The following is a 27,091-nucleotide window of genomic DNA, read 5'->3' as shown; positions in this document are numbered from 1 at the left end:
AGGAGAGGACTGCTGTGGGAGAGGACTGCCATGGCAGCTCACAGGCTGGGAAGAGGGGGAGCCACAGAGACATGCAACTCGGGAGGCAGCAGCAGATGGCAGGGGCAAGTGAGTGCTGGGACCCCCTGAGGACAGCAAAGTGGGCAGAGATGGCCTTGGGATGAGTGCAGTGGCCTCATGCTGAGGAAGCTGCCCTGGGACACACCACTAACCCCTGTCTCTGCTTGTCTCTCCTTCCCGCCTCCGCTGGGCCTGGCACTCTACAGCTGTGTGCTCCTGCCTTCTTCCTCCAGGGCCTTCTCCAAATGGTACCAGAGCATAACCTTCTCGAGATTCTCATTCCCCTGTCCTCCCATTGAGCAGCTTCCTGAAAATGAGGAACCTGGTCCTCAGCTGATAGAGAGGAATGTCATTATTACAGAGCTCAAGGAAGCCCTGGGGGAAAAGTGGAATGTGGAAAGGAGGGATAAAGTGACGCTGCCCAGAGTTTGGGGGCCTAGAGGGAATGTGTTCTAGAGGGGAATGTATTTGTGAGTTTCCCTTGGTGATTTTAAGAGAAAAGCCCTGTGAGAAAGGTTGGTGGTTCTACTTTCTACTCAGAAGAGCTTGGAGCTGTCCCCTCCTTGATCTCATTGTGTTTTGCTTCTTTTTTTTTTGGCCACATTGAATTGGGCATCAGTCATGAGCAGGCATGAGTGGGCCACAAACACAACCCTTTCTTTAAAGAGGCCACCCTGCTATATAGTCATTTGCAATGGAGGGCTTTGGAGTGCCCAGGGTGGACATCAAACTAGGGGTCCCCATAGAATCCAGGTCACTTCAGAAGCTGTGCAAGCTCTGCCTACATCCTCTAGGGCATTTCTTGTGGACCAGGGTGTACATTGCACTCCCTGGAGTTGTACACTGTGGCAACCCTGCGCATCACCCCTCCTCAGTCAGTCCAAACTACATGTGCCTTTTATATCATTTCACCTGCGTTGTGGGTCTGAAGGAAAATGATGAATTCCTTCACTTCATCCCCTGGGAATTGCAGGGTAGTTATTCTGAAAGTTGCTTCTGATGGCTCAGCTCTCCTTAAGTCACCCTGGGAAGGTCAACACCAACACCAGTGGTGGAAACAATGTACTGGTAACAGTTATAGCATGAATTCCTGTCATAGTCATTTAGTAAGCACCTCCTGTGCGCTAGGTACTTTTTCTACTTGTCCTTCCATTTAATTCTCAGAGAAATTTCATAAGGGTATAGTCATCTCACATCTTCATATGAGGATACTGAGTCACTGAGGTTGAATAATCTGCCCAAGATCAAACAGCTAGGACGTGACAGAGCTGGCACTAAGAGCCAATGTCTGTCTGATTCTAGAACTTAACTTCTTACCACTAGGTCAGGGAAGTGTGGTGTCACTGGGCAGGAGTGCAGCTTGAGTTGGCTATGAAGTGACTTGTGAGGTGGGAGGAAGCTGTTATTTTTCTCTGCTCTGCTGCCATCACCTATGGCGGGACATCTGTAGATGTATGTGCCATCCCTTTAGAAGGAACCCCAAACAAGTAGTGAATGAAGCCAATGATTCCATTGTTTATTAAATGAGATTACATGAGGTAAGCTCAGTAAGGTGTCCAGCATAGTCCTTTTAAAGATAGTTAACATTTTCTGAGTGTCAGGGTCTCCATGTAAGGATGTGGAGGTTGGGCACTGCACAAAGGCATAAGAGGGTGCAATTTCTAGCACAGTTGCTATATATTTGTATTTATTATAACAGTTTTCCAATAGGTGGCAGTAAAGTCTCTAGTTCTAATAAACTTGGAAAATATGATTTTTCTGTCACAGACATAAGGAGTCTTAAGAAAAGGACATCTTTCTCTAATTGTCACAAAGGCACCACATGGACTAGTAGTTCATGAGAGTTTACATGAACCAGGCAATTATATTGACATTTAGAGGTTGATAATTTTTACTATTTTGTAGATAAAAAAATCGAACTATAGGGAAGTAAAATAACTTATTTAACTTTCTGAGTAGCAGAGCTAGGATTCACCCAGAGCCTGTGTTCTTAGTTATTGTTTTGGTGATTAGCTAAAGTGGTGCCTGCCTCCCTTGCCCCACCCTGCTTCCCCTGTGAAGCAGTGATCTTCCGGATCATTGAAGATTCTTGTCCAAGGCTTTTTCAAACCCCTAGTAGGTCAGAGATGACACACGCCTCTTTCATCTCTGTCTGTGTTGTGTAGGTGAGGGTGCCTACCCAGCAGTGCGCTGTGATGCTCTGTGGATGATGGACATTTGTATCCCCTTCTCCCATTGGTCAATTGCTTTCCTCTTTCTGGCTCAAGTGCATGTGTTCTGTCCTCATAGGGGACAGGCATGAGAAAAGGGAATTGGGACTGCCTGTGGGAAGGCATGGGAGCGGAGCTGGAACACCAGGACAGATGATGACCCAGGAGGGTGTGAGCTAGGTGGCAGGAGAACCAGGTGGAGGGAGGGCACATGGTCCTGTCTGGGACTGAGAGGTCCTGAAGTGGACACTCCAAGGAGGAGTGGGTGGTGTGCAGATGCATATGCATGTGTGTGCATGGCCTGTGTATGTCAGGGAGGGGGAGACCCTGAGCAGCTCATTGGTGCATCTGTCTGCATTATGGGGAGAGGGTGATTTGAGATTCAGTTGAAACAGGGTGACCTGAACCCCGGGTGAAGGGCTGCAATTGTTGCCTGGCAGACACTGACTTAGCGCTTTCCTTCTGCCTGCCTGTTTGCCTTCTTTGGTGTCTTTTTGCTTCTGGTTCTGTGTCTCTCCACGCATGCCATCTCTTTCTGTCTTGTGTGTCCCTCTTCTTTCTTGTCTTTCTGCTGTGGTCTTCCGCCTACCTTTGTCCCTGCAGTCGGAGGACACAGACTTACCCTACCCACCACCCCAGAGGGAGGCCAACATCTATGTGGTTCCTCAGAACATTAAGCCAGCTCTCCAGCGTACCGCCATCGAGGTGAGTGCCCTCTTGGGTGCCAGGCTGGGGTGCAGCCTGGCCCTTCCCCCTTCCTGGCCCCAGTGTTACCCAGGACCTGGCACCTATCCAGCTGCTTCTTCATATGTGTCCCCAGATCCTGGCATGGGGCCTGCGGAACATGAAGAGTTACCAGCTGGCCAGTGTCTCCTCCCCCAGCCTTGTGGTAGAGTGTGGAGGTCAGACAGTACAGTCCTGTGTTATCAGGAACCTCCGGAAGAACCCCAACTTTGACATCTGCACCCTCTTCATGGAGGTGGTGAGTCCCCCTTCCTGCTATCCCCCTCCTGTGTCCTGGTGGCTAGAATTTCCTCTTGGCCCCAAATACCCTGGGAGTTGTGCTGCCCATAGGACCAGGCCGGGTCATGGCATCTCTCCTGTCTCATGTCCTATGACAATGGGGAGGAGATGCTCACACTCTCCTCACTGGAAGGGTTGAGCCTATGAGCAGCGCAAATGGGCCCATCTTGCTGCCTCCTACCAGACCAGCAGAAGCCACAAAAAGCCATTCTGTGGCTGTTTCCCCTTGCAGGGCAGCTTTCAGTCTCCTGCAGTGCCCCTTGGGGACCTGCCAGAGCTCTGGTCTTCAGTTATCTCTCCTGACCTTGCCCTCCTTGAGCCTGGGCCCCCCTTGGAGGAGCTCAACCCCATAGCCCTCCGGCCCCCTCCAGTTCCCTGGGATGCCTGGGCCTAGTGGCCAGAGTAAGTCAAGTCTGAGAAAAAGAAAATGGTTTTTAAGATGAAAGTGCTGTAGGAATTCCAGGCCCAGTGGCTGTCAACAGGAGCCTCCTCTTGGCTGAGCCAAAGCCGCCACTGAAGGAGAGCATATAAAATTATTTCAAGTTGTGTTCAAAGTGCTTTTGCGATGGTAGGGGGAGAATATGGGTCTGTAAGCCAACTCTTGAGTATCCACTTGGGGGGGACTGTCTGCAAGAAATGTTGGGTCCTGGGCCAACTCCCCTTTCCCCCTCCCCGGCCGGTTAGGGTTCAGGGAAAGCAGACTTCCTTTAACTTCAGGCTGCACTGGGTATATTTGGAAGGTAAAGCTGGGAGGGAAAGCCAGCCTTCATATGCAGCCTGCAGGAGGCCAGCAGAGAAGGTATGGGACTTTGCTCCATTGGCCTGCTCTGGCTACCACCATTTTGGATTTCTGGCTGTTGGGATTATCTGTGGGTTTATAGTCATTTCTGCTCCTTGGGCTTGTCCTGGAGGTTTCCCAGAGATAGATCCAGGCCAGTGCCAGAGTTTTCCTCTTCCTCCACCCAGATGCTGCCCAGGGAGGAGCTCTACTGTCCCCCCATCACGGTCAAGGTCATTGATAACCGCCAGTTTGGCCGCCGGCCTGTGGTGGGCCAGTGTACCATCCGCTCTCTGGAGAGCTTCCTGTGTGATCCCTACTTGGCAGAGAGTCCATCTCCACAGGGAGGCCCAGGTAATGGAGGACAAGATTGGGGACTTAGGTCCAGACAGCACTTCCTGCTCCTGAGGGTGGACCAGAAAGATGAGATGGACCTGAGGATGGAGATGCATTCTGAGGCTATTCTCTTACTGGGACCTGAACAAGAAGTGCCTTCTGCTCTGCTAGACCTGGAGGCTGGGAATCTCACCTTCTTAGGGCATTGCCTAGCTCTGGACTGGGCACATAAGGCAGGGGGCCCATGCCTGTGGGGGCTGAGGGCCAAGGCTCAAAGTGGGGACAAGGGAAGAATTGAGGGAGAGAGAGATGCAGAGAGACAAGGTGGAGAGGGAGGAGAGAGATGTGGGGAGGTGAAGAGGGAGGCAGGGATGTGGAGCAGATGGGAGATGGAAGATCTGGGTGAGAGGAAGTGAAAGACCACAACTGAGAATTGTGGAGGGCCTGAGGGTCTTATCCCAGTTCCTAGCAGTCTTGTGGCTGATGAGGGGTGAGCCCCTTGGGGGAGCACCTCTCAGGGCTGGATATCACTGTCCTCTACAGACGATGTGAGCTTGCTCAGTCCTGGGGAAGACGTGCTGATTGATATTGATGACAAGGAGCCCCTCATCCCTGTCCAGGTAGGATGGGTGCTGGGTCCCGGGGAGAGATCCCAGCTCCTCACATGAAGGCCTTGATTGTCCCCCATCCCCTGTTCCTCACCTCTTCCCAGTACTTCTCCCCACCCTTCATTATTACGCAGCCTCTATAAACCCTCTCCCTCTCTATCCTGTGGCTGGATACTGAGCCATGGAGGGGACTCAATGGGAGCTTTCAGTCTGGTTGAGGGATGGTAGTGGTGGTGTCTTCTGGACAAGACCCAGGCCTATTTCCTGGGCAAAAAATGTCCTTTCTACTTTTGGAGTGATGTTGAGGGCTTTCCCATGGAGATTACACAGAAAATCAGAATGGGGGAGCAAATGAAAGAAAAGGAAGACAAGGTAGGGGATGGCTGGGCAGGCTCTGGAGCACTCCAGCCCCGATTCCTGTACCCTGGACAGGTCCTTTTTAGGGGGAAGATTTTTCTATGGACTTGTGCTTGATGGCATCTTGGAGGCAGTTTAAAAGGAAGAGGCTGGGTCCAAGAAATAGTCCATCACACCCCATTCTCCCACCTCCAGGGAAAGGAAGGGAGGGGGCAGGAGAGGGACATTATTCTAAGGGTGTCCAATCCCATGGGGAGATAAGAGTCATCTTTTGGTATAATCTCAGCAACCTAGGGCCAGCTGGTGACTCATGTTAAAGAGCATGGCAGGAGGTCCGTGGCATCTTTACTGAGGAGGGGAGAGCATTGTCTGCATCCCGCGGGTCCTAGAGTGGCCCTGGGTCCTGTAGGTCTGAGACCATCTAGCCCTTCCTGCAGTGGACTTGGAGAAAAGTCTCACCATAAGCACTGGCCTTTAATACATAGTCTGTTCCAGGTTGTCATCCTCATATCTGGGCTTCACACGACACTGCTCACACCTGCTTCCCAAAGTATCTGGGCTGCCCAGGGGTAGAAGCTCCCAGCTTATGTGGATAATACTTGTGTCCTTAGGCCTCACTGCTGATGAGACAAGAGTTTTGCTCTATAGCTTCACTGAAGCTAAGAAGTTCTCAGAAACCCTGGGCTCTCCAGCGCTGTGCTCTGCCACCCTTTCTTCTGGGGAGAACTTTTGCCGCTGCTCTCTTGGCCAACTCCTGGTTATTCCTTGAGCCTCAGCTCAGGTGTGGTCACTTCTTTTGAGGATTCTTCTTTGGCTCCTCCCCTTCTCGTATCTCAGTCATTGGGCATGTCTGGAGTCCTGCTGTCTCTGTAAATGTCAGCGTCTTCCCTAGCCTGGGCTCAGGGCAGTGGCAGGGAGCTTCTGTGTACCTTCAGTGCTCAGCACAGGGCCTAGCTCAGAGGAGGTGTTCAGCGAGAGTCTGTCTGTCTGGCAAATGAGTGGAAGGATGGATGGATGGATGGATGACATGTCCGTTGTCTATATGAGTCTGAGGAAGAACCTCTCTTGGCTAGGGAAACCCAAATGGAAATTTCAAATTGCCCTACATGAAATTTAGCTAAACTCAGTGCTAGTGCCTTCTGGCCTGACTGGGTGTTTATAGCTGCATTCGGTAGGTAGTTTGCCCCAAACTCTGGGCTGTCTGTTCCTGGCTCCTGCTTCCCGCCCCCTCAAAGGGCCTGTCTGAGACAGCGCAGGGAAGCTCAGGGCCTGCCCAGCAGGATTTCCGTTCTGTATGTGCTGCCCTCAAAACGTCTACAGACTCAGATGGGGAGGGACTATTTTGGGTCCTGCTGGCTACAAGCACAGCCAGAGGCAGACGATGAGGAGGCCCAGTCTGGCCACCCTCCCGGCATTGACATGAAGGAACTGGGGCCAGGGTTTGAGCCAGAGCCAGGCCTGTGCTCTTTGTGGGAGAACACGGCCACCCTGGCTAGAGCTGGAGGCCAGACAGAGGAGTGTGGAGCTGGGGTCGGGCTCCTGGAAGTGTGCCCATGGGGCAGGGCCTGGGCCTTGCCTGGCCTAAGAGGCAGGCAGGGAGGAAGAGGAAGGAGGCCAGCCCACCCTGATGGAGGAGGTGTGGAACTTGCCTCTTTGAGCTCCCTGTTTGATGAAGGAGCCCCACACCCAGCAGGGAGGCAAGTTCTGGTCTCCAGGGATTCCTGGCCCTCTGGGGAAGCCCCCAGACTGGTATCTGATTTTATATTGTGTTTTTCTCTGAGATTCCTTGATCACATTTGGCTGACCCAGGAAATCTTTCATTTGCTTGTCTCTCATTCATATCCTTGGCACTCTGGGGGACCAGGCACTCCAGGGCTGACCCAGCAGGCAGAGGGTTCCCGTGCCAGGGTCTTGCCAGATAATTCTGGCTGGGCTCTGTTTCCCTGACTCCTTTCCCAGTCCAGATAGCATGAGAAGTGGGGGCCTTTGGGGATGGGAGTGACAAGAACTCTGACAAATTTGGATTTTGTGGGGCTCTTGTGTGTCCCACCCACTCCTGCTTCATCCACATAGTTGATAGAGTCCCCGCTGCTGTCCTTACCATGTCCTGGCTGTGGGTCCAGCGCAGGGCTCCCCTCCAGCACAAGCCCACTCTTGCCAGATGCAGCCTTCTGTCTCGGTGCCCTCCTGTCTCTTTCCTCGGTCACACCTTCTCTCTCCTGAAGCGTCTCACTACCATCTGCCCAGGTCCTGGGATGGGCTTACCATACACTTAGAAAATGTCACCTCAGACTCTTTCCTGACGCTCAGGCCATGGGCTGGCACTCACGATGGAGCATTTCTCAGGTTTTTAGAAACATTTTGGTATGTGTCAAGGGTGCCAATTCTGGAGATGACTTAAAACATATGTATAAGGCAAACTTGTGTTCCCAGCCTTCAGGGCTGATCGGTGGTTGGTGCCTGTCTCTGGGGGTGAAGGGAGCCTGTGTTCAACTGTTATCCTTGTGACGAGGGCTGGGAAGAGGCACAGTGGTGCATGTTAACTCCCTCATTTGTTCTTGGCCCCGGGATGTCGTCCCATGTGTGGACTTCAGACTGGTAGATGGGGGTGGGGTGGTGTGTGCACAGGAGTGTGCAGGAGAGGTGGAGGCTGAGACCCGTGCATATGCAGGCTGGTGGGAGGAGTGTCTGTCTATCCATGGTGGTGGTGATGTTGCAGGAATTATGGCCTTGATTTAACTCTCTGAGGGCAGGTGCAGGTGTGTCCTCACAGACAGAGAATAGAGTTACCTGATTCCTTCTAGTTCTCTGCTTCAAAAGGGATATATTCATTTTTCTCTGATAATAAATATAATACATGTTCATTATATAACTTTCGGAAATTGTAGAGAAATGATGAACCAACAGACATTACCTCCAACCAAACACACGATCTGAAGATACTGCTACTAACATTTCATTCTCTATCCTTTCCTCTTCCTTCTCCCCTTTTCTGTCTCTGATTCGGAGTTCATTTTTATCTTTAAAATAAAATTAGAGTCTTTGTTTACTAATTTGTTTTTTCCCCCACTAAACTGGTCCTTGATATTATGATGATGAAGAGGGAAAAAAAAAGCAGGATTCAGGAACACACACAAAGAATGCTATGCCCTGCCCCACCTATGTCTTATAGAGGGTCTTGAAACTCAAAGTAGGGCTGTACCCCTGGATGGACAGCACTGCACATTGCCTGCCGTCCAGGCACTGAGATGCCTCCAGAGTCGTATTCTGAGAGACTACTCTTGGGTAGGGGTCTCATTTTTATGTCTTCAGAAAAGGAAAATTTCTGGGTGTGGGAAATATGTGTGTGTTGTGGAGGGATAAGGAGGAGAACATTTGGGAGATTTCGCCTCTGATCGCAGGGACATGAGGGATGTCTAGCAGATCTCAGCTGGCAATGTCAAAGTGAGAAGAGGCTTCATTAACAAGGACATCAACCTTGTGGACTCTCCTGGTCTGGAAGGTCAGCGTGGGCTAAAGTAATCAGGAAAGCTTTTCCAGGGAAGCTAGAGAAAGGCCTTAGAAGCCAGGTGGGGTTAGCAATACTTATCTGTCAAGGAGATGCCATGATGGTAAAGGTAGTTTTCCCAGCGCCAGGCTCATCCTTTCATTGTACTACAGTTGTGCTGACCCTTGTGATTATCCCAAATGTGGGAAACTTGGCTGCATAATTTGTGATAGTGGGGGACTGCATTCATGTTTTCCCTAGGGGGAAGGAGCTTTGCAAAAGTTTGGAAGTAGGACTCCTGTATAAGGGGTGGGGTGGGCCTGGGGGCGTGGCCAGCAGACAGGCCTGGTAGGCTGGTGTGCAGGAGGTGTTAGAAGGTGGCTCAGACAAGTTCCCTATGCCCATGGGGTGGGGTGCAGGGGTTGGCCCGCTCCCTGACCCCCAGGTCCCTGGGCTACTGGGCTCCCGGGCTCCAGGGTTCTGGCAAATTTTGAGCCTGCTGCTAATTTTGAGCCTGCTGCTCCAGTCTCTGGGATGCTGTGAAGGTGGGAACGTGCTCCTAGAACTGGAGTGGCAAATTATGCCTGAGTCCCAAAGGGGAACATGTAATTTCTGAAGCTGGACCAGATCTTTGGAGCACTATGTTTAGCTTTATTTTTTTCTTCCTTTTGCTCTGGTGAACTGCCGGTTTCCCTCTCACCTTTCTAAAAAAGAACTGTATTAAAAATAACAATAAGGCTTCTGTGGGGTTCAGCAAGAGAATGGGAGGGGCAGGGCTGCTGCCTGGCTGGGCCAGCCTCCAGCCAGCTGGGGGTTGCACGTGGAGTTCATCCAGGCTATTCCAGGGGTCACACCGTGCCCAACAACACGTGGCCAGGGCACCAGAACCACTATCCAGCAGCCCTGGCTTAGTGCCCATTGGCCATTCTGCCCTCCCACCCACATTTCTGGCTCTGAGCAGCCCTGAGGGCCCCCTCAGCCATGCTGCCCTTCCTAGGGCAGGGATGGCTCTGTCAGCTCCTACACTTCCCTCAGGTCCCAGCAGGGCTTCATCCCCCTCATATTAATCTGAGTTCTTCCTGACCCTCAGGTGGGTGTGTTTCCCAGCAGGAGGGTCTACTGGTGCTCTGGGTCCCACCGGGCTCCTCTTCTGTGCAGCCTTTGGCCCTGTGCCCTCTCCATCAGTGTCTGTCTCCTGACCTGACTGCTATTTCTTCCTCTCCACCTTTGCACTTGCTACTCCCTCTGCCTAGAATGCGTCTTCTTGCCTTGTTCCCTTGCTGGACTGGTACCCATCGACCCAGAGACCCATCACCTTCTCCTGGACTCTCATATCTTTTGAATAAGGCTCCCTAGCTCCAGTCCTGGGCCATGAAGCCCTCCATGATGCTGCTCCGTGATTCATCCTATAAAATATGGACTCGCAGTACGGGAAAATTGCAGGCAGGGCTTTGATGCTCAGGAAAGGATGCAGAACATTACTTGTAGTACAGATGTGGAGGTTGGACTATAAGACTCTTAAAGTCCCCTCTGATATAGGACTTAGGGGGACTCAGATGGTACCCTGGTTCTTGTACTTGAGGAAAGAATACTGAAAAATGTACAGTCTTAGGAACCACGCCCAGCAGGGATGGTGCAGCTTAGTGTTCAAGGGAACCACTCTGGATGATGGGGGGTTAGAGTGTCCCTGAAACAGGCATATTTTGGAAAGGCAGGGAGGGCAGCGAGAGAGTGGACAAGACACAGGTATTTGCCAAGCCCTTTCCACATGCCTCACCTTGTCCTGGGTATGTATGGCCTTTGTCTTATTCATACTCATTGTTGCCTAGGGAGGTGGGCTTTGCTCCCATTCTCCATATGGGAATGCCGAGTCAGAGGTCAAGTGGGTCTGCTTAAGGGAATGCAGTTGGTGAGGTGATGGAGCTAGGCCTGTCTAATTCCAAACCAGATGTTATCCCTGGAGAAAAAGTACAAGGTGCCTGGTTAGAGAGTGCTACTTCCTGGAGGCTGTGCTGTCTTCCCTGAAGTGGATTCTCTAATCCCGTTGCTAACCAGCATGTTTCATTTGTAGCTTGCAGATGGTCTGTCGAGCTTGGCCCCCACTAACATGGCATCTTCTCCATCCAGTCCTCATGTATGTATTGTTTGCCTATTTGTGGGCAACTTGATTTCTCTTGGGGAGTTGGGAATTGGGGCAGGGGATAAGGGAAAACAGAAGAGGGGAGAATGGGAGGGGAAGAAAGGAGGTATTTTCTGAGCCTCTGCAGAAAGCAATCTCCTGTGAGCCTTGTGCAGTAACACAGGGGTGGGGAGAAAGTTAAGGGATAGAGTCTCAGAAATGGGCATCCCTAGGTTATCTCCTAGTGCATCCTGAGATTTACCTCAATCCTCTTTACCTCTGTGAGGGCTGGGGGGTTAGGTGGAGCCACACAGGACAATGGAAGCAGGGAAGTCTGTAGATGAAACTCTGACTTCTGGGACATGGGAGCTGAGAAGCCTCTGTGGGCAACAGTAGGCTGACTTTCTCTGTTCCTCCCACATGCATAAAGGGTATGTGTGACTGAGAAACCCTGTCTGGACCCAGCAATTCTGAAAAGTCTGTCTAACCTAGTGGTCAGCTCCTACTGTTCCTAGGAGCTTCTGGCTGTTTCTGCCTGCCTGAGCTGCTTTTCTGGGTGTCATCTTTTTGGATTGTGGGTCCCTCCAGGAAGATGACTTTGGTGTCTTGCCTTCAGCATACACTCATAAGTCCCATGCTAAGGGCTGATATTCTGTGGCTCGCTTGGTTGGTTGTAAGTGATAGGAACTGCCTAAAGGCAGTGAGTTAAATTCCATTCATGGTGTTAAGGGAAGGCACTGCTATGTCAGGTGTTTTATGGCCTTCTAGAAGGAGGCAATATGTATTTTAAATTTCTTCTAATTTATCTTTTGTAGACAACATGGAAAGCAAAATATGTAAGGCAGAAAGTTAAAACCACTTGTATTCCTACTACTTAAAGATAATCACTGTTGAGATTTTGATGTACCTACATTTTTAGATATCTTTTACACACATGTGCGTACTGTTTTCCTCACAAATTTGGAATCATATTGTACTTTTTATAATATGTATTTTCAACTTAGAAGAATATGTGAATGTTTCCCCGTATTTTTATGTTCTTTAAAGATAGGACTTCCATAACATTTCAGCTATTCCCTATCACTAGACTTTCAATATGTTAATTTACTCTCTTCTCTTTTATGCCTCTTAGAGGAATTATTTTAGTTTAGTTTACTCAGGTCTTTCAAGCCCACTTCTTGTTAAAATTTATTCCTAGGCATTTTATAACCTTTGTCATTTATACTAAACAGACTATCTTTCTTATGACTTTGTCTAACTGACTATTGTTAGAATATAGGAAAACAATGTTTTTGTATATATTTATTTTGGAGCAGACTCTTAAGCTCCCTCCTTAGTTCTAACTGTTGTTAATTGATTCTGTTGGGTTTTCCAGGTAGGTAAGATTATTTTCTTCAAGTCATAATAAATTTGTCAGTTTGAAATAGTTTTACCTTATTCATTTCTCCAGAATAACCACTTGATATTTAAAATGTTAGTGAGCAAACATATTTAGTCATTGAGTCTAATGAGAATGTTTTGGTTAGTTTTCCATTAATTAGGATAAGGATTGATGGTTCTAGATAGATATTTTATTTTGTCAGGGTTGTGTCTTTATTGTTAGTTTATTAATAGCTTAAAAATTAGGTATGGGAAGTTTAATTTTATCAAGTATCATAAGAATTAGGTATAGGAAATTTTGTTTTATCAAGTATAACGTTCATCTATTTAACATTAATTAAGACAACCATTTTGTTTTCCATTGTGCTGTTAACATAGTACATAGCTGTTCTGTATTCCTGGGATAAATCCAGATCAGTCAATGGGTCATGGTATTATAGTCTACTACAAGTGAAGCCTTCATATTCAATACAATCAAGACAGGTAGTTGACAGGCTAATTGAGAAAACTGATTAAATAGGGACTCATTAAAAGTCATACGTATATACTATAAACATTTCATTTTTAACCATATACATATAACTTTATTTGCCTATCATTTGACTATGCTAACCTGAGTGTCATGTCATTCTTTTGGTATAAATCACATCCAAAATGTATTATCTAGGATTTTTAGCTTTAGGTTTATTAAAGTTTGAGAAGAACTTAATGGTACTTGCAAAAAAATATGATGTTTTTCATCATAATTTTCAATAATTCTTAAAGTTTAACATTTCCTCTTTTATGTTATGTCACACATACTTCGTTTTTATCCCTTAGAAAGCATCAAAAACATTAAACTAGCTTTCATAGGTGTGATGCCCTTTCTTTTTGAACTCAAATCTCATGTACTTTTTGATATATAATTTATTTATTTATTTTTATTATAATTATATTAGTACATCTGGCATAAAGAGGTTTGAGAGCAAACTGAATCCACTGTTGGTTAACATAGAACTCCTTTGCTGGGAGCTGCAGTGGGCATGTTAGAATAGCTGCAGGTAATCGGAGGCTCTGGGTCTTAGATTGTTGGCAGAGGGAATGGATTGCATTTGGTAATCCTGGCTGAGGGAAAGCGTGTAAGAACTTACACTGTATATTTATTATTGAGTTAGATTTGCTATTACTTAGGATTTTTGCATCTGTATTAATAAGTATTGCTTTCAGATTTTCTTTGTTAGGCTTTAATATCAGGGTCGTACCAACCTATAAAATCTTTTTCAGCTATACTTTTTACTTTCTGTTGTCTTAGACTCTCCCTGGCCTGAGAATTATTGTTTCCTAAAGGTCCAAAAATGCACTAAGGCCGCTGTTTATGAATTTGAATTATGCAAGTTGAAAATTACTAGATGTAAACATTTTAAATAGTGTGGCTTTATGCATAAAATGTGCATAATATGCATCAAACTAAGTTTTAAAAAGGATTAATATTCATGTAATTTAAAAGGTGGTGAAATTGTATTTATGTCTGATAAACAGGATATTCATCATCTTTTCTTGAAAATGGTGTTCTACTATGTAAGTTTTAAATTATAGAAGATTTTCAGGAAAACAAACCTTGTATAATTGCATAAGATGCAATTGCCTTGAAATCACTGGTAAAACTGGGTCTAGTACTTCTTTTTTCTGGACAGGGTAGTCTTTGATCATTTTCTACTTCTTTGATCAATTTGGTAGCTTAGATGTCACCAGATATTGCCTCTTAACATTGGTATGGATTTGTACATACATATTATTGCAGTAAAAGAGATACTGCTTCTGTATCCAAAAGAGATGGATACTGTTTCTGTATCCATTCTGTTTTAATCCTCATTTAAAATTTCACATATTTGTGTTGTTTCTCTCTTTTTTATTGGGCTTAGTAGAATTTTATCCATTTTAAATTTGTTTTTCATACGAAGAACCAACTCTTTAAAAATTCTGCTGATAGTAGGTGCAGAATTACAGCTCACACCTGCAATCTCAACACTCTGGGAGGCCGAGGCGGGTGAACTGCTCAAACTTAGGAGTTGGAGACCAGTTTGAGTGAAAGAAAGATTCTGTCTCTAAAAATAGCTGGCTGTTGTAGTGGGTGCCGGTAGTCCCAGCTACTTGGGAGGCTGAGGCAAGAGGATCACTTGAGCCCAAGAGTTTTAGGTTGCTGTCAGCTAAAATGCCATGTCACTCTACCGAGGGTGACAGAATGAAACTGTCTCTAAAAAAAAAAAAAAATTCTGCTGACATTATTTTAGTTACTTTAATTTCTAGACTCAAGTCATTTTTAAGCTCTCTCTATCTGAAATTCCTAGTATATATATTTTGGATGAGTTATCATTTCGTCTTTCTCTGTCGCTTTTTCCCTTCATTTTTTTTTTTTTTTTGAGAAGATAGGGTCTCTGTCACCTGGGCTACCGTACAGTGATATCATCATAGCTCCTTGCAACCTCAGACTCCTCAGCTCAAGTGATTCTCTTGCCTTGGTCTCCTAGGGTGCTAGGATTACAGGCATGAGCCATCATGCCCAACCTCTTTTTAAAAAATACTATTTAAGGGAGATATTTGTCTGCATTTTCTTCTAAAAATTCTAAAGTTTTCACACTTAAGTACTTATTCTGATTGTGTGTGTGTATATATATATAAACTATGAAGTAGAGATCTATTTTTATTTTCTCCCATATAGATAACCAATACATTCATATAATCATGGAACGACCCATTCTTTCTCATTGATCTATAATGATAGCTGTGCCATATATCAGGTTCCCATATAGTATGGGTCTATTTGTGGGTTTTCTCTTCTGCTCCTTTGGTCTATTTGTCTTTCTCTGTATTCATACTCCATTGTCTTACTTACTCTTGCTTTCTAGTAAGTCTTGATTTTTGGTAAGGAAGTACTCTACTTTATTCACTTTCAGGAATGACATTGCTATTCTAGTCCTTTGCTTTTCTACCTCAGTTTTGGAATCAGCTTGTCAACTTATTAAAAAAGACATTGGGGTTTATGATAGAGCACAGTGAATCTCTGGATCAATTTGGGGAGAGCAAACATTTTTATAATTCTGTTTTTTAACTAGGAACATGATATATCCCTTCATTTATTAGGTCTTCTTTAATGTTGTTTAATAAATTTTTATAATTTTATCCAAATAAATCTGATATAACTTTAAGAAGACTTAGTTCTAGTCATTTTATACTTTATTGTTCTTTTTACTTGAATTTTTAAAAGTATGTTTTCTAATTGGTTTTGTCTTGCATATAAGTGAAATTAATTCTCACATATACAGATCTTTTATCTAAAAACTTTACTAAACTCTCTTGTTAATTTTACTGATTTGAGTTTTCTCAACAATCAATCATATAATTTGTGATTCATCACAGTTTTAATTCTTTCATGTACATTTTACTTTTTTATTGCTTATTTTTCTTGTCATATTGCACTGTCTAGGACCTTCAGTTGTATGTTTTATGTAACTGGTTATACAGAGTATTCTTTTCTTCTCCTAATTTGAAAGAGAATGTTTTTATGTTTTACTACTAAGTATGAAATTTATCAGGTAAACTAATACTAGCTGGCTAAGAGTTTTTAAAGCATGAATGTTGTTAAATTTTATTGAATATTTTTAATGTATCTATTGAGGTGATCATATGATTTTCCTTCTTTAATCTGTTATGTGATGAATTACATTAATGGACTTTTTTTTCAGTGCTGAAACAACTTTGCATTTGTGAAACAACCTAACCTGGTCATGATATATTATTTTTTTTTTCTTCATGGCTGGATTCAATTTGCAAATATTCAGTAAGTTTTTATTGGATCAATTTTTATGAATAATGGTGGCTTAAAGTTTCACTTTTCATACTATTTTTTCAGGTTTTGGCATCTAGATAATGCTAATCTTATAAAATGACTTGTAGTGTACATGCTGTTTTTAGAGTCTAAAAAATGACATAAGACTGGCATTGTCTGGTATCTAAATGTTTGGTAAATTCACTTATAAAAGTGTCTACATTTAGTATTTTTCTTGTGGATATTTTAAACTATTGATGCAATTTAAAATGTTTATAGGACATTTGAGATTTCTGTTTCTATGTGAGTCACTTTTGGTGACTAAAATTTTTTCAATTATCTGAAAATATTTTTATTTCACCCTTCTTTTGGAAACAGGAGGTGCACTGATAATTATTTTCCATCAGTACTTTCTTTTGACTTCCACTGTGCTGTTATCTTCCTAAATCTGATGACCTTTTTTCTATTCTGATTTTTAATAGTTCTGGATAGTTCTTAACCATCTCTTCAAATATCACATATTCCTCATTCACTCCCTTATTTCCTTCTGGAACTCTGATTGGATCTACAATGGACGTTCTCTCTTCTCCATGTCAGTTAAACTTTCTTTCATATTATTTATTTGTTTATTATACTCTGGCTAATTTCTGAAGATATATCTTCTAGCTCACTAAGTCTTTAGCTATTTTTTTTTTTTTTTTTTTTTAGAGACAGAGTCTTACTTTGTTGCCCTCGGTAGAGTGCCATGGCATCACAGCTCACAGCAATCTCCAGCTCTTGGGCTTAGGTGATTCTCTTGCCTCAGCCTCCTGATTAGCTGGGACCACAGGTGCCCCCCACAACGCCCAGTTATTTTTTGTTGCAGTTTGGCTGGGGCTAGATTTGAACCTGCCACCCTCGGTATATGGGGCCAGTGCCTTCCTCACTGTGCCACAGGTGCCACCCATCTTTTAGCTATTTCTAATTTGCTACTTAACCTACTTATTAAGTTTTTAGTCTTAAGTTTTATATTTTTATTTCTAAAATTCTTTTTGTTCAAATCTGCTTTTTTAATTTTGAAGATCTCTTGTCTCTTTGGCATATTTTTAATGTCTTTTATTTGTTAAGCAGTTTTTTTTTTCTTAAAGTTCTATTTCTGACAGTTCTGCTTTTCATTGTTCTAACAAGTCTGATTCGTCAGTTGGTTGGCTCTAGCTGGCTCTTGCTCATGGTGTCTTGTTCCTTATGTATTTTGCTATTTGTGATTGTGAATTCATGTTCCTTGGAACTTTATCTGAGAATTCTTTGAGGCCTGGATAGAAATCACATTCTTCCAGAGAGGATATGTGTTTACTTTTACCAGATGCCTGGAGATACTACAAACCCAGATTCACTTAAAAGTAAATGTTCAGTGTGTGGCTTTTTGGGTCCCCTAGTTAATATGCATTTTGGCTCTTTATTTTTTTTGGATTTTTCCTTTCTCATTTGCCCCTAAGGATTTTCTTTACATTCTCATCAGCTCAGCTATGCATTCAAAATGGATTTAGGTGTTAGTTTAGGACTAGGTGTTCTTACTTGGATTTCCTCTGGTTGTCTAGTTTGTCATTTTGCTGAAAATCAATGTCTTCATTATATTTTTAAATTTGACAGTCATATTTTTCAACAAGCAGATTATATCTCCTTTTGGATTGCATGCTCTAATTTCGTGTTTGTAATACCGTCTTGAGACTTCTATGAACATAAATGAGTAATTTGTTTTCTTCTGTTTTTTACTCAACTCTTTAACATAAGGAGACATTTGTTCTCTGATTGCTCTCATTTTTGTGAACCTTAACATCTTCTCTCTTTTGTTCATCCTTACAGAGGTAAGTCCTTGCTTATCAAGCATTGGGAGTTTGGATAAATTCTTCCACTAATTCATGACTGCTTCTAATTCAAAATCAGATGAAAGGAAGAAGGAAATAGTTTAGATTTGTTATTAGTTTCACTTTGTAGTTCAAAATTCAGCAGGGTAGGAGAATTAAGAAGGAAACCAGAATCAGAGACAGTTAACTGGGACTTTTCTTCTGGTCTGCAGAGTTTGTTTAGGCAGTCAGATGTTAACTAGGCTAAGTCAGAGCTATAGTCCTTGCCTATGGACTCCTATATACGAATTTCTTAAGTAAAGGAGAGTTGACCTGCACACCAGGTCCACCAGGCCCACCAGACAAGAGTATTACTTTAGATAAATTTCTACAGTTTTTGCTTGGTGGATTCTTAACTTTATGGGTTCAGACACTTGATGGGTCAATTTTCTCAGGGCTGGATGCATACATTGATAGTGAGAAGTATACCTGCCTGGGGCATGTAACTGTGGACACTATTCTTGCCCATGGTGTCTGTATAGGCTCAGCAATTGGAAAGGCAAGTTATGATTGGAGATGAGTGAGAAATCAGAATGAGAAGAATTTAGATATATAATTTGAAATTTAGTGGCAAATGACCAAGATAGACTGATCCATCCATCCATCGCCTAGTGTAGGGACGGCTTTAGTCCCTAAGCCTAGGTACCCTCTCCTTGATGATATGAGACACCTGCCTTACTCATTCTTGCCTGTTCTTCCAGGAATGATCAGTTATCAGTTCCCATCTTCACAGACATGTTCTTTCTCTAGATTAATGCATCCTTCTCACTTATGGCTAAGTATTAGTGTAGGAGACATTCCTCTTTGTTGAGGTGGTTTTGCCTCTTCTTGTACTGACCTATTTTGTAGTTATTTCATGGTCTCATTCTCCAAAGGCAGCCTTATTTCTCTTAATTCCAAATTTTGGGGAGAGGCCTTATTGCAGCTCATGAATACTGACAATAGTTTACCCCCAGATTTTGAAGGAAAGGTTTTCTGAGTAAAGGAATCAATTGCAGGGTGTGGCTTCCAAGTAAGGAAGTATTTCCAGAAGGCGTCCAAGGCAACTTGTCTCCAAACTTCCTGCTTGCACCTCTGAACTTGAAAGTTGGAAGGGGAGTATTTTAATAACATTCATGGTTTTACCTGTACTTTTGTGCATATCAGATATGCTAATTAGGAAGATACTTAACTTCTTATACTAGGTTTCCTAAGGACATGTATTTGGCAATATTGGTTTTAGCAAGAATTACTGTATGTGCTTAAAAGTAGTAAAACTGTACTTCTTTAAAAATATCTCTTGTTCAGATATGTTGCCAGAGAAGCCTGGCCTCCCCCTTCTCCCATTAGCTCTGATTAGGGAGGTTTGATGCCCGTCACTAGTGTAATCTGGACCTTCCTTTGTGACTCATTCTTTCTCTCATTTTCTCAGAGCAAATACAAATCGCCCATCAAATGACAAGTGAAGGCACAGGGGAGGTGAGGGGAGGGAAATCAGAGCTGAAATCTGTTAGCTATTTGGAGTAATTGGTTATTTGCTGTGTTTGCTGGTTGGGAAGCAGAGCACATACTTCACGGTCTCTCCTGTTACGGGGGCTGGAGTCACCCTTCGATATTGGATCCTTGTTGCCGGAGCCCTTGGCTTGAGGCGCCTTTCCCCTGCTTGGCATTCCTGTGGTCTCCTCGGGGGTGCACCCCTCCTCCCTTGATGCACACTGCAGGGGGGACAGCCCAGGGTGAAACTTGTCTGGCAAACTCCAGGGCCCCATCAGGGAGGAGGAGGCCCCAGCTCCCCACAAGCAACCCTTTTTGCCTCTGCCACCATGACACCCTCCAACTACATTCCCCAAGAGGTTTTTCTCCTAGTCCATGAGGCTTCTGTTTTTCCATCCAGAGAAGAAATGTTCGTGTCTTTGTAGAAGGCCGTTCTAAGCTTCCTTTGGAAATCTATAGCATTGGAAGTTCTCTCTGAGGTCTAACTTAATGCCTTCCCTATTGGTCCTGCCACTGTTTACCCCTTAGCCTTGGAACTTGGTATAGCATTCACTGCTGAGCACCCCATCTCTTTGCTTGGTGAAGCCCATCGAACCTTCCAGGGTCTTTAAGTCTTATCTGCAATAACTGAGGTCTGGGGAAACCAGAGTGAATTAGCAACAAGTTCAAAATACAAAATATTTGGAAAGTAGTGTAATTTTGTGTATGAAAATGCACAAAGTAACTAGAAAGTAGATTGACTTTGGCACATAGTAGGTTCCCCCTAAATCCTTTTTAAATTGAATTTAAGATAGCTAATATGAATGCTTCTGAAGTCCTGGAAAGGCCTTCAAAAATAGTTTTTATCTTAAGTAGATTGTTGGAACTCTTGCTAAACAAAACTGTCTACATAAGCAGAACAAAGATAGGGTACACTTTTGCCCAGGGCCCATTGGAATCATCATTGATTCTGAATTAGTGGTACTTTGTTGCTTTTTGAATAGGTTTGAAGACTGATGGAATCTTCTTTTATCCAACCTACTGGATAGATTCCATTCTTCCAGGCTTTCCACAGGAGTATATGTGGTCATGCTGCCTTGGGAGAACCAAGTCATGGCCCAAGTATCTACCTTAGGCTCCTGAATTGGGAAAGGACCAGCAAGCTGGGACTTCCTATACATCCCATGTGAGTGCCCCATCTCGAACAGCCCAATAGTTAAATGATCAGGTCCCCTCACTATCTACTTGACTTTTCCAGATTTTAGGGGAACTTATTCATCAGGCCTTTGGAAGCAATCTGGCACTTTGGTTAAATGCCTTTCCCTTCCACCTCTGCTGATCCAGCTTGATGTCTGAGTAATCAGAGTAATGATCCTTTTGCCAGGCAAGGAGGCTGGACCACAGGGCATGTCAATGGATGCTGAAAGCCCAGTGTTCCACTTGTGGAAATAATTAAGTGATTTTTATTATGGGAATATAGAGTTCTGCTTAATCAACATGGTAGCTGACTGTGGACATATGTCTGAATGGTTTGGGGGGACATAAGTGGTTTAGTATGCATGAGGTGGGGTAGGTTTGAAGTCAAAGCATTTTCATGTCTGGGGGTTTGTCTGGTCTAGATCAGGCATGGGTACTTGTACATTATATACATGTTTGTATTCATGTGTGCATGAGCAAATAGTCTCAGTTTCTGAAACCTCAGGACATTAGTGAAGGAATTAGAGGAATCATCATATCATTATTACAGTTTTGCAGATGTCAAGCTATGGGGTAGCAGTATTAGGGATCAAACTGGTGATGTTGGCAATATTAACAAAAGCATTTATCATGATAAACTTTATGGGTTATAGAATATCTGCAGAGAGTTCAATGCAGACACTCACAGCAACCCCAGTGTTGAGTTGTTATATTATCATTATCTTGACACTAAATGATTGGTGCCAAGAGAGAAATTACTTTCAACACAGTTTAAGATGTCTTCCTCTGGGTTGATGCAAGCTATACAAACCTGCCTAAAATCATAAAAAATAATGGAGCACTTTTTAAAGAACTGAGCATATAGTTCCATGTGGTGACCCAAAGATAAATCTTTTTGGTGATAAGTTGACTAGAAATTTTCCTCTTTGATGCCAGATGGTCATCCTGGGGGAGAGAATGCAAGTTTTGTCCCTTCTCCCTAACCCTCCAGTCCTGACTTAAAAGAAAGGAAGAGTTAGAATTATTGTCGCCAGTTTTGTTATCCATATTCATGAAATGTGTTAGGCCTACCGAATGATAGTAGATTAAATGTTTGGAATATACCATACTGATTTGGGTCTTTGGAGGGATTAGAATGTCCATTAGACTGGATCAAGCCTGGGGAAATGTGTCTTTGTTATGTTGCTCTGGTCGCTCAAGAATTGCATGTAGGCTATTAGCTGAAATTGGAGAGGCTTCCAGCCTGTGCCTTGATCAGACTTACTGGATTGGCTGACTGAACAATGAAAAGCCTTGAACCTTGGCCATGGGAGAATGAAGTTTTAATGGCCAGACTTCTAGTTAAAGCCTGAGATGACACTTCAAAAATCAAGCCGCTTGCGTTTCTTTCTTCTCCTTGACATGTTCCAAGACTGGATGCTTAGCTATTGCAAAATGAAGTAAAAAACACACTTGGAATTAGAGGACAAACCACCATTTCCCTTTTGGAGCTTTGAAATATGGGATTCCACTAACATCAGAGGGTTCGTTAGCTTTGGCACGTCTGGGTTAAGACACAGAAGAGCTGTCCTGTTTTTTGTGGGGCTCATTCTTATGGGTGTGCTAACTTATTCTGGGACTTCCTGGGGAAGAGAAGGAAGAAGTGGGCTTGAAATAACTCCATCAGAAGCCAGATTAGTGAAATAGCAGGAATGATATTTTCAAGTTACATCCGTGAGTACGTTAAAAATATAACTTTATTTTTCTGTAAGTTAACTTTATCTCTCCTGTGAATTCACATTTTTCCTGATGACAGAAAACTCCCGGTAATCTTCAACATTTAAGGTTTAAACTTAGTCAGTTTGGGCTTTCTCTCCTCCTCCTCATCCCTGAGAGGCAGCTAAATCCTGGGTTGAGCTTCCATAATGTCATGACCTTTATAGGGAGGGATCTCTGGTCACCAGTATGTGTCCACCCTGGCATTTATAAACCCACTGATTTCTGGGTGCACAGACTGTATTGCATCTTAGAAAAACACTTCATTTATGACAGCCTCTTCTCATCTCAGCCCCAAGATCCTTCCAAGTTTCCTGGCATTCTCTCTCTCTCTTTTTCTCTCTTTTTCTATTCCTTAACTAACTTTTAAGACCTTTTGGGGAATAAGGTACAGTTGAACAGCTCTTTCATAGCTTTCTGGGGTCTACAGGAAATGCCAAGGGCTCCCTTAGGCTTTTTCTCTCATGACACCCATGCAGCCATCTTTGATTAAGTGTCCCTCCCAATTCCTCTGGAACCTTCTGGGTGGCTGCTGCTTGCTAGATCCCCAGAGTTAGGGAGGGGTCTCCTCTCTAAACACTCAGGCACTGTGCGGAGGGGGGTGGGGTGGGGAGGGAAGGTATGTGATGGCTATGGAACCACCATGAGTCTCTAGTTCTTTCTTCCTTTCCCTTTCTATACTTTCATGTCTTTTGCCTATGATGGGAGAAAACTGGCCAGAAAAAACATTCTTTTAAATATAGTTTTTTAAAATGGCAGATTCTCTGTCTTTGCAAACATAAAAGCCAACGACCAGCCCTCCTACCAACTCTGCTGTTTAGGCATTCATGTAGCCATCAAATATTTACTGAATGGCAAATATGTGCCAGGCAGTGTTCTAAATATTGGGGATATGAATGTTAGAAAAGATAAAGGGCTCTGCCCTCATAGGAAAGGAGACATAATAAACAAATGCCTAAGAAAAATCTATGGAATGTCAGATGGGGATAATTGCTATGGAGAAAAAGCAAGGAAGGGGGAATAGAAATTGCTGGGAAGGGGGTTGTGATTTAAAATAATGAGGGTAAGACCAAAAGGTTGCACTGGAATCAAGACTTGTAGGCTATACAGACATGGCCTAGGGACCTATCAGGGAAATAGAGTTCCTGCCAGGGGAAGGACATGAGGGTACTGGAGTGTTCAGGAGCAGGAAGGCCAGTGTGGCTGGGGGAACAAGGAATGAGTGTGTGAAGGAGGAAGAAAGCAGAAGGACGTGAGGTCAGGGAGGTATGGGGACCCAGTCACCAGAGACTTTAGAGGTTGTTGTAAGGACTTTAGCTTTATTCTGAGTGAACTGAAGAATAATTAGAAGGATTTGCACAGAGGGCAGCATGATCTGATGTACATGGCTATAGGGTTGGGAATGGATTTGGGGAGGGGGCAGCAAGGGTGAAACAAGGAGGCCAGTTAGGAAACTGCTGCAAGAATCCAGTGTGGGATGGTAGGGGCTGGACCAGGGGGCAGTGATAGGGACAAGAAGTCTGACTCTGAATTGATACTGAAGGTGGTGCTAACAGGAGTTACTGGTGGATCATACGTAGGGTATGAGGAAGAGGAAGGTGACTGTAAAGTTGAGCATCTGGAAGGAAGGAGTTGCCATTTACTTATGTAGGAAGATGGTGGGAGAAGCAGCCTGGGCAGAGGATGTTCAGGAATAGGAATCTGGACTTGGTACATTTGAGGAGCTTAGCAGATGTCCAGTGGGAGAAGTCATTCATATAGGCAGTTAGAATTTAGGGGTTCATCCAGGGTGGAGAGGGCTCATTGTGGGAGCCATCAACAAATGTTGTTTAAAGATATAAAGGAGACCCAAGGAGAACATCAAGAGAGTGAGAGTGGATAGATAGAAGAGGTCCAAGCACAGGCTCCTGGGACACTCAGATGACCAAAGCATGGGTGATGCAGAGGAATTAGCAGATAAGACTGAGAACGTGTGGCCAGTAAGGTTTGAGAGTCACACTGTGGTGTTCAGGACAGTGGGGCACTCTGCAAGACAAGGGGAGATGCTTCAAGGTTATAGGCGTGACCATCTCTGTCACATACTGCTACTATATGGATTATTAACAGCCATGCCATTGGTGACCCTGGCAAGTGTGTTTTGGTGGAAAAGAGAGAAGGGAAAGATATAAATTAGGGGCAAGTGTAGACAACTCTTTCTAGAAGTTTTCCTGCCAGGGAGAGAAGGTAATAAGGTGGAAGCCAAAAGGGCAAGTGTGGTCAGGTATATATCTATATCTGTCTGTATATCTACCTATTTTGTTTATTATTTTTTATTAAATCATAACTTTGTACATTTATGCATTTATGGGATTCAGTGTACTGCTTTGGTATACAATGTGAAATGCTTACATTGAACTAAATAACACATCCATCACAATTATACTCATTTCTTAATAGTTTTGAAATGTACCATTGCATCATGCACATTAGGTGCAGTCCCCTCAAATACCCTCCCTCCTTCATATCCCCACTCCCCTCCCCCTCTCTCCTATTCCCTTCTACTTTCTGGATTATAGTTATGTTTTGCCATTCATATGAATGTGAAGGTGATTGTATATTGATTTCATAGTAGTATTGAGTACATTGGATACTTTTTTCACATTCCTGAGATACCTTACTAAGAAGAGTATGTTCCAGCTCCATCCAGGTAAACATAAAAGATGTGAAGTCTCCATCCTTTTTATGGCTGCATAGTATTCCATGGTGTACATATACCACAATTTGTTAATTCATTCATGGGTCAATGGGCACTTGGGCTGTTTACATGTCTTGGCTATTATGAATTGAGCTGCAAGAAACATTCTGGTACAAATGTCTTTGTTGTACTTTTTTTTTTTTTTAATGATGGAGAACTGGTATCCCATGTTTGAAAGCTGATGGGAATGGTCCAGTAGAAGTTTGATGATGCAGGAGGGAGTAGGGAGAATAATGGAATGATGGCCCTGAATGGGCCATAGAGGCTGGAGCCCAGGGCGTGAGTTGGCCTAGGTGGGGTGTGTGCTGAGCAGTGGCAGGGATGGGGAGGGCAGTCAGCACAGATGCAGCACTGGTGGGGGCTCACAGAAGATCTCTTCTGATGCTTCTGTTTGCTAAGAGAAAGAGGAAACAGGGAGTATGGGCTAAAAGTGAGGCCAGGGACGCAGTATTGGAAGTTTAAGGAGAGGTGAGCAAAGAAAACAAGATGGGGTAGACAGACAGCAATGGGCCCCTTGAGGCTGTGGTAGAAACTTGGCACAAGATGAGGCAGCTGGGATCCTGCTTTCTTCCAGCCACATTTGCTTATGGGACGGCTGACGTGTGGGAGGGGAGAGCTGAATTTGACCCCAAGTTGGGTTGGCCAGGAGTGCCTTTGAGCAAGAGCGGTGCAAGGGAAATTCAAAGTAGGGGAGGGCAGAGGGGTAAACACAGGATTTTATGGGCAAAAAAAAAGGTAACGTGTAAATTATGATTCTGCCGCATGTATAATTACTGTCAAAGGTGAGGACAATTGATTAGAACTGGGTTTAACTGTGAGAGACAGGAAGACAATGGGGACAGCAGGCCAGCCCATGTGACCAAGAGGTAGAAGGCTCCCTGGCCCTTCTTCATAGCCCCCGTGTGTCTGCTCCCAGAGAACCAGCCACCAAACATCACTTGGAAGTTTGACGGGAGAGGGAATTGCAGCTGAGTGTCTTTTGGGGAAAACCAAAGGTGGTAAGTTTTAGGTTTTATTTGGTGGTCCGTTGCTAAAAAAATATTTAACTCGTACTTCCTCAGAAATAAATACTTGTGATTTCTGCTTTTATACTGTTGTTTGATGCTTGTATTTGAACATTTGTTCTTTTTTATTTTAATAGCTTTATTGAGATAATCCATATAAATACAAGTTCTTATTTAAAGTATATAATTCAGTTTTTTTAAGGCTATCTCACATGTCCCCCATCGATTGATGTGTCTTTGAGTGTTTCCACTTTTTGGCTATTATAAATAATTCCACTTTGAACATCTACTTGTGGACATAACTTTTCATTTCTCTAGGCAGGGAGTTGCTGGCTCATACAAACCAGTTGCTAGTTCATGAAACCCTCTGTTTCACCCACTTAAGGAATTGCCAGATTGTTTTTCAAAGCACTTGTGCCATCATAAATCTCCATCAGCAGTGTAGAAGAGTTCCAGTTCCTCCACATCTTCATCAACACTTAGTTATTATCGGATTTTGATTATAGTCATCGTAGTGGGGGTTGTGGTTTTGATTTCCATTTTTCTGGTGGCTAATGATATTGATCATCTTTTCAGGTGCTTATTGGCCATTTGTATCTCTTCTTTGGAGGAATGTCTGTTTAAGTCCAGTGCCCATTTAAAAATTGGGTTGCCTTTTTATTATTGAGTTATACGTTATCTATATGTTCTGGATATAAATCCCATTATCTGACATGATGTGCAAGTATTTTCTCCCAATCCATGAGTTCTCTTTTTATTTTCTTGGTGGTTTCTTTTGAAGCATCTTGCTATTTGTTTATTTTAAACACTTTCAATTTTTAAAGTTATGCAAGGAATACATGCATACAATGAAAAATAAGAAATTTCTGGCTCAGCACCCGTAGCACAGCAATTACGGCACCA

At 43.8% G+C, this 27,091-nt stretch overlaps 1 protein-coding gene and 1 non-coding gene across 15 annotated transcripts in view; both read left to right on the top strand.

Annotated features, from left to right (window-relative positions):
- DYSF (dysferlin) overlaps positions 1-27,091 on the top strand; it is a 215,241-nt gene that overhangs the window by 146,031 nt on the left and 42,119 nt on the right. For 8 of the 14 annotated variants that reach the window (XM_012807420.1, XM_012807418.1, XM_012807417.1 and 5 more), the window contains 4 exons: positions 2,874-2,975; positions 3,091-3,252; positions 4,260-4,425; positions 4,951-5,027. In XM_012807420.1, coding sequence (XP_012662874.1) covers positions 2,874-2,975; positions 3,091-3,252; positions 4,260-4,425; positions 4,951-5,027 — 507 coding nt within the window. Of the gene's footprint in view, positions 1-2,873; positions 2,976-3,090; positions 3,253-4,259; positions 4,426-4,950; positions 5,028-10,930; positions 10,994-27,091 lie in introns of all 14 variants that reach the window. The other 6 variants (XM_012807419.1, XM_012807414.1, XM_012807416.1 and 3 more) reach the window with 1 other exon arrangement.
- Positions 8,954-9,120, top strand: LOC111726509. The gene has a single exon (XR_002774272.1). It is a non-coding gene; the product is annotated as a U1 spliceosomal RNA (small nuclear RNA).

The sequence above is a fragment of the Otolemur garnettii genome, unplaced genomic scaffold (genome assembly GCF_000181295.1).
Source record: "Otolemur garnettii isolate 467f Iridium unplaced genomic scaffold, OtoGar3 scaffold00068, whole genome shotgun sequence".
Classification (NCBI taxonomy): domain Eukaryota; kingdom Metazoa; phylum Chordata; class Mammalia; order Primates; family Galagidae; genus Otolemur; species Otolemur garnettii.
The sequence above is the reverse complement of the archived record's forward strand: the minus strand, read 5'-3'. Positions and strand labels throughout refer to the sequence as shown.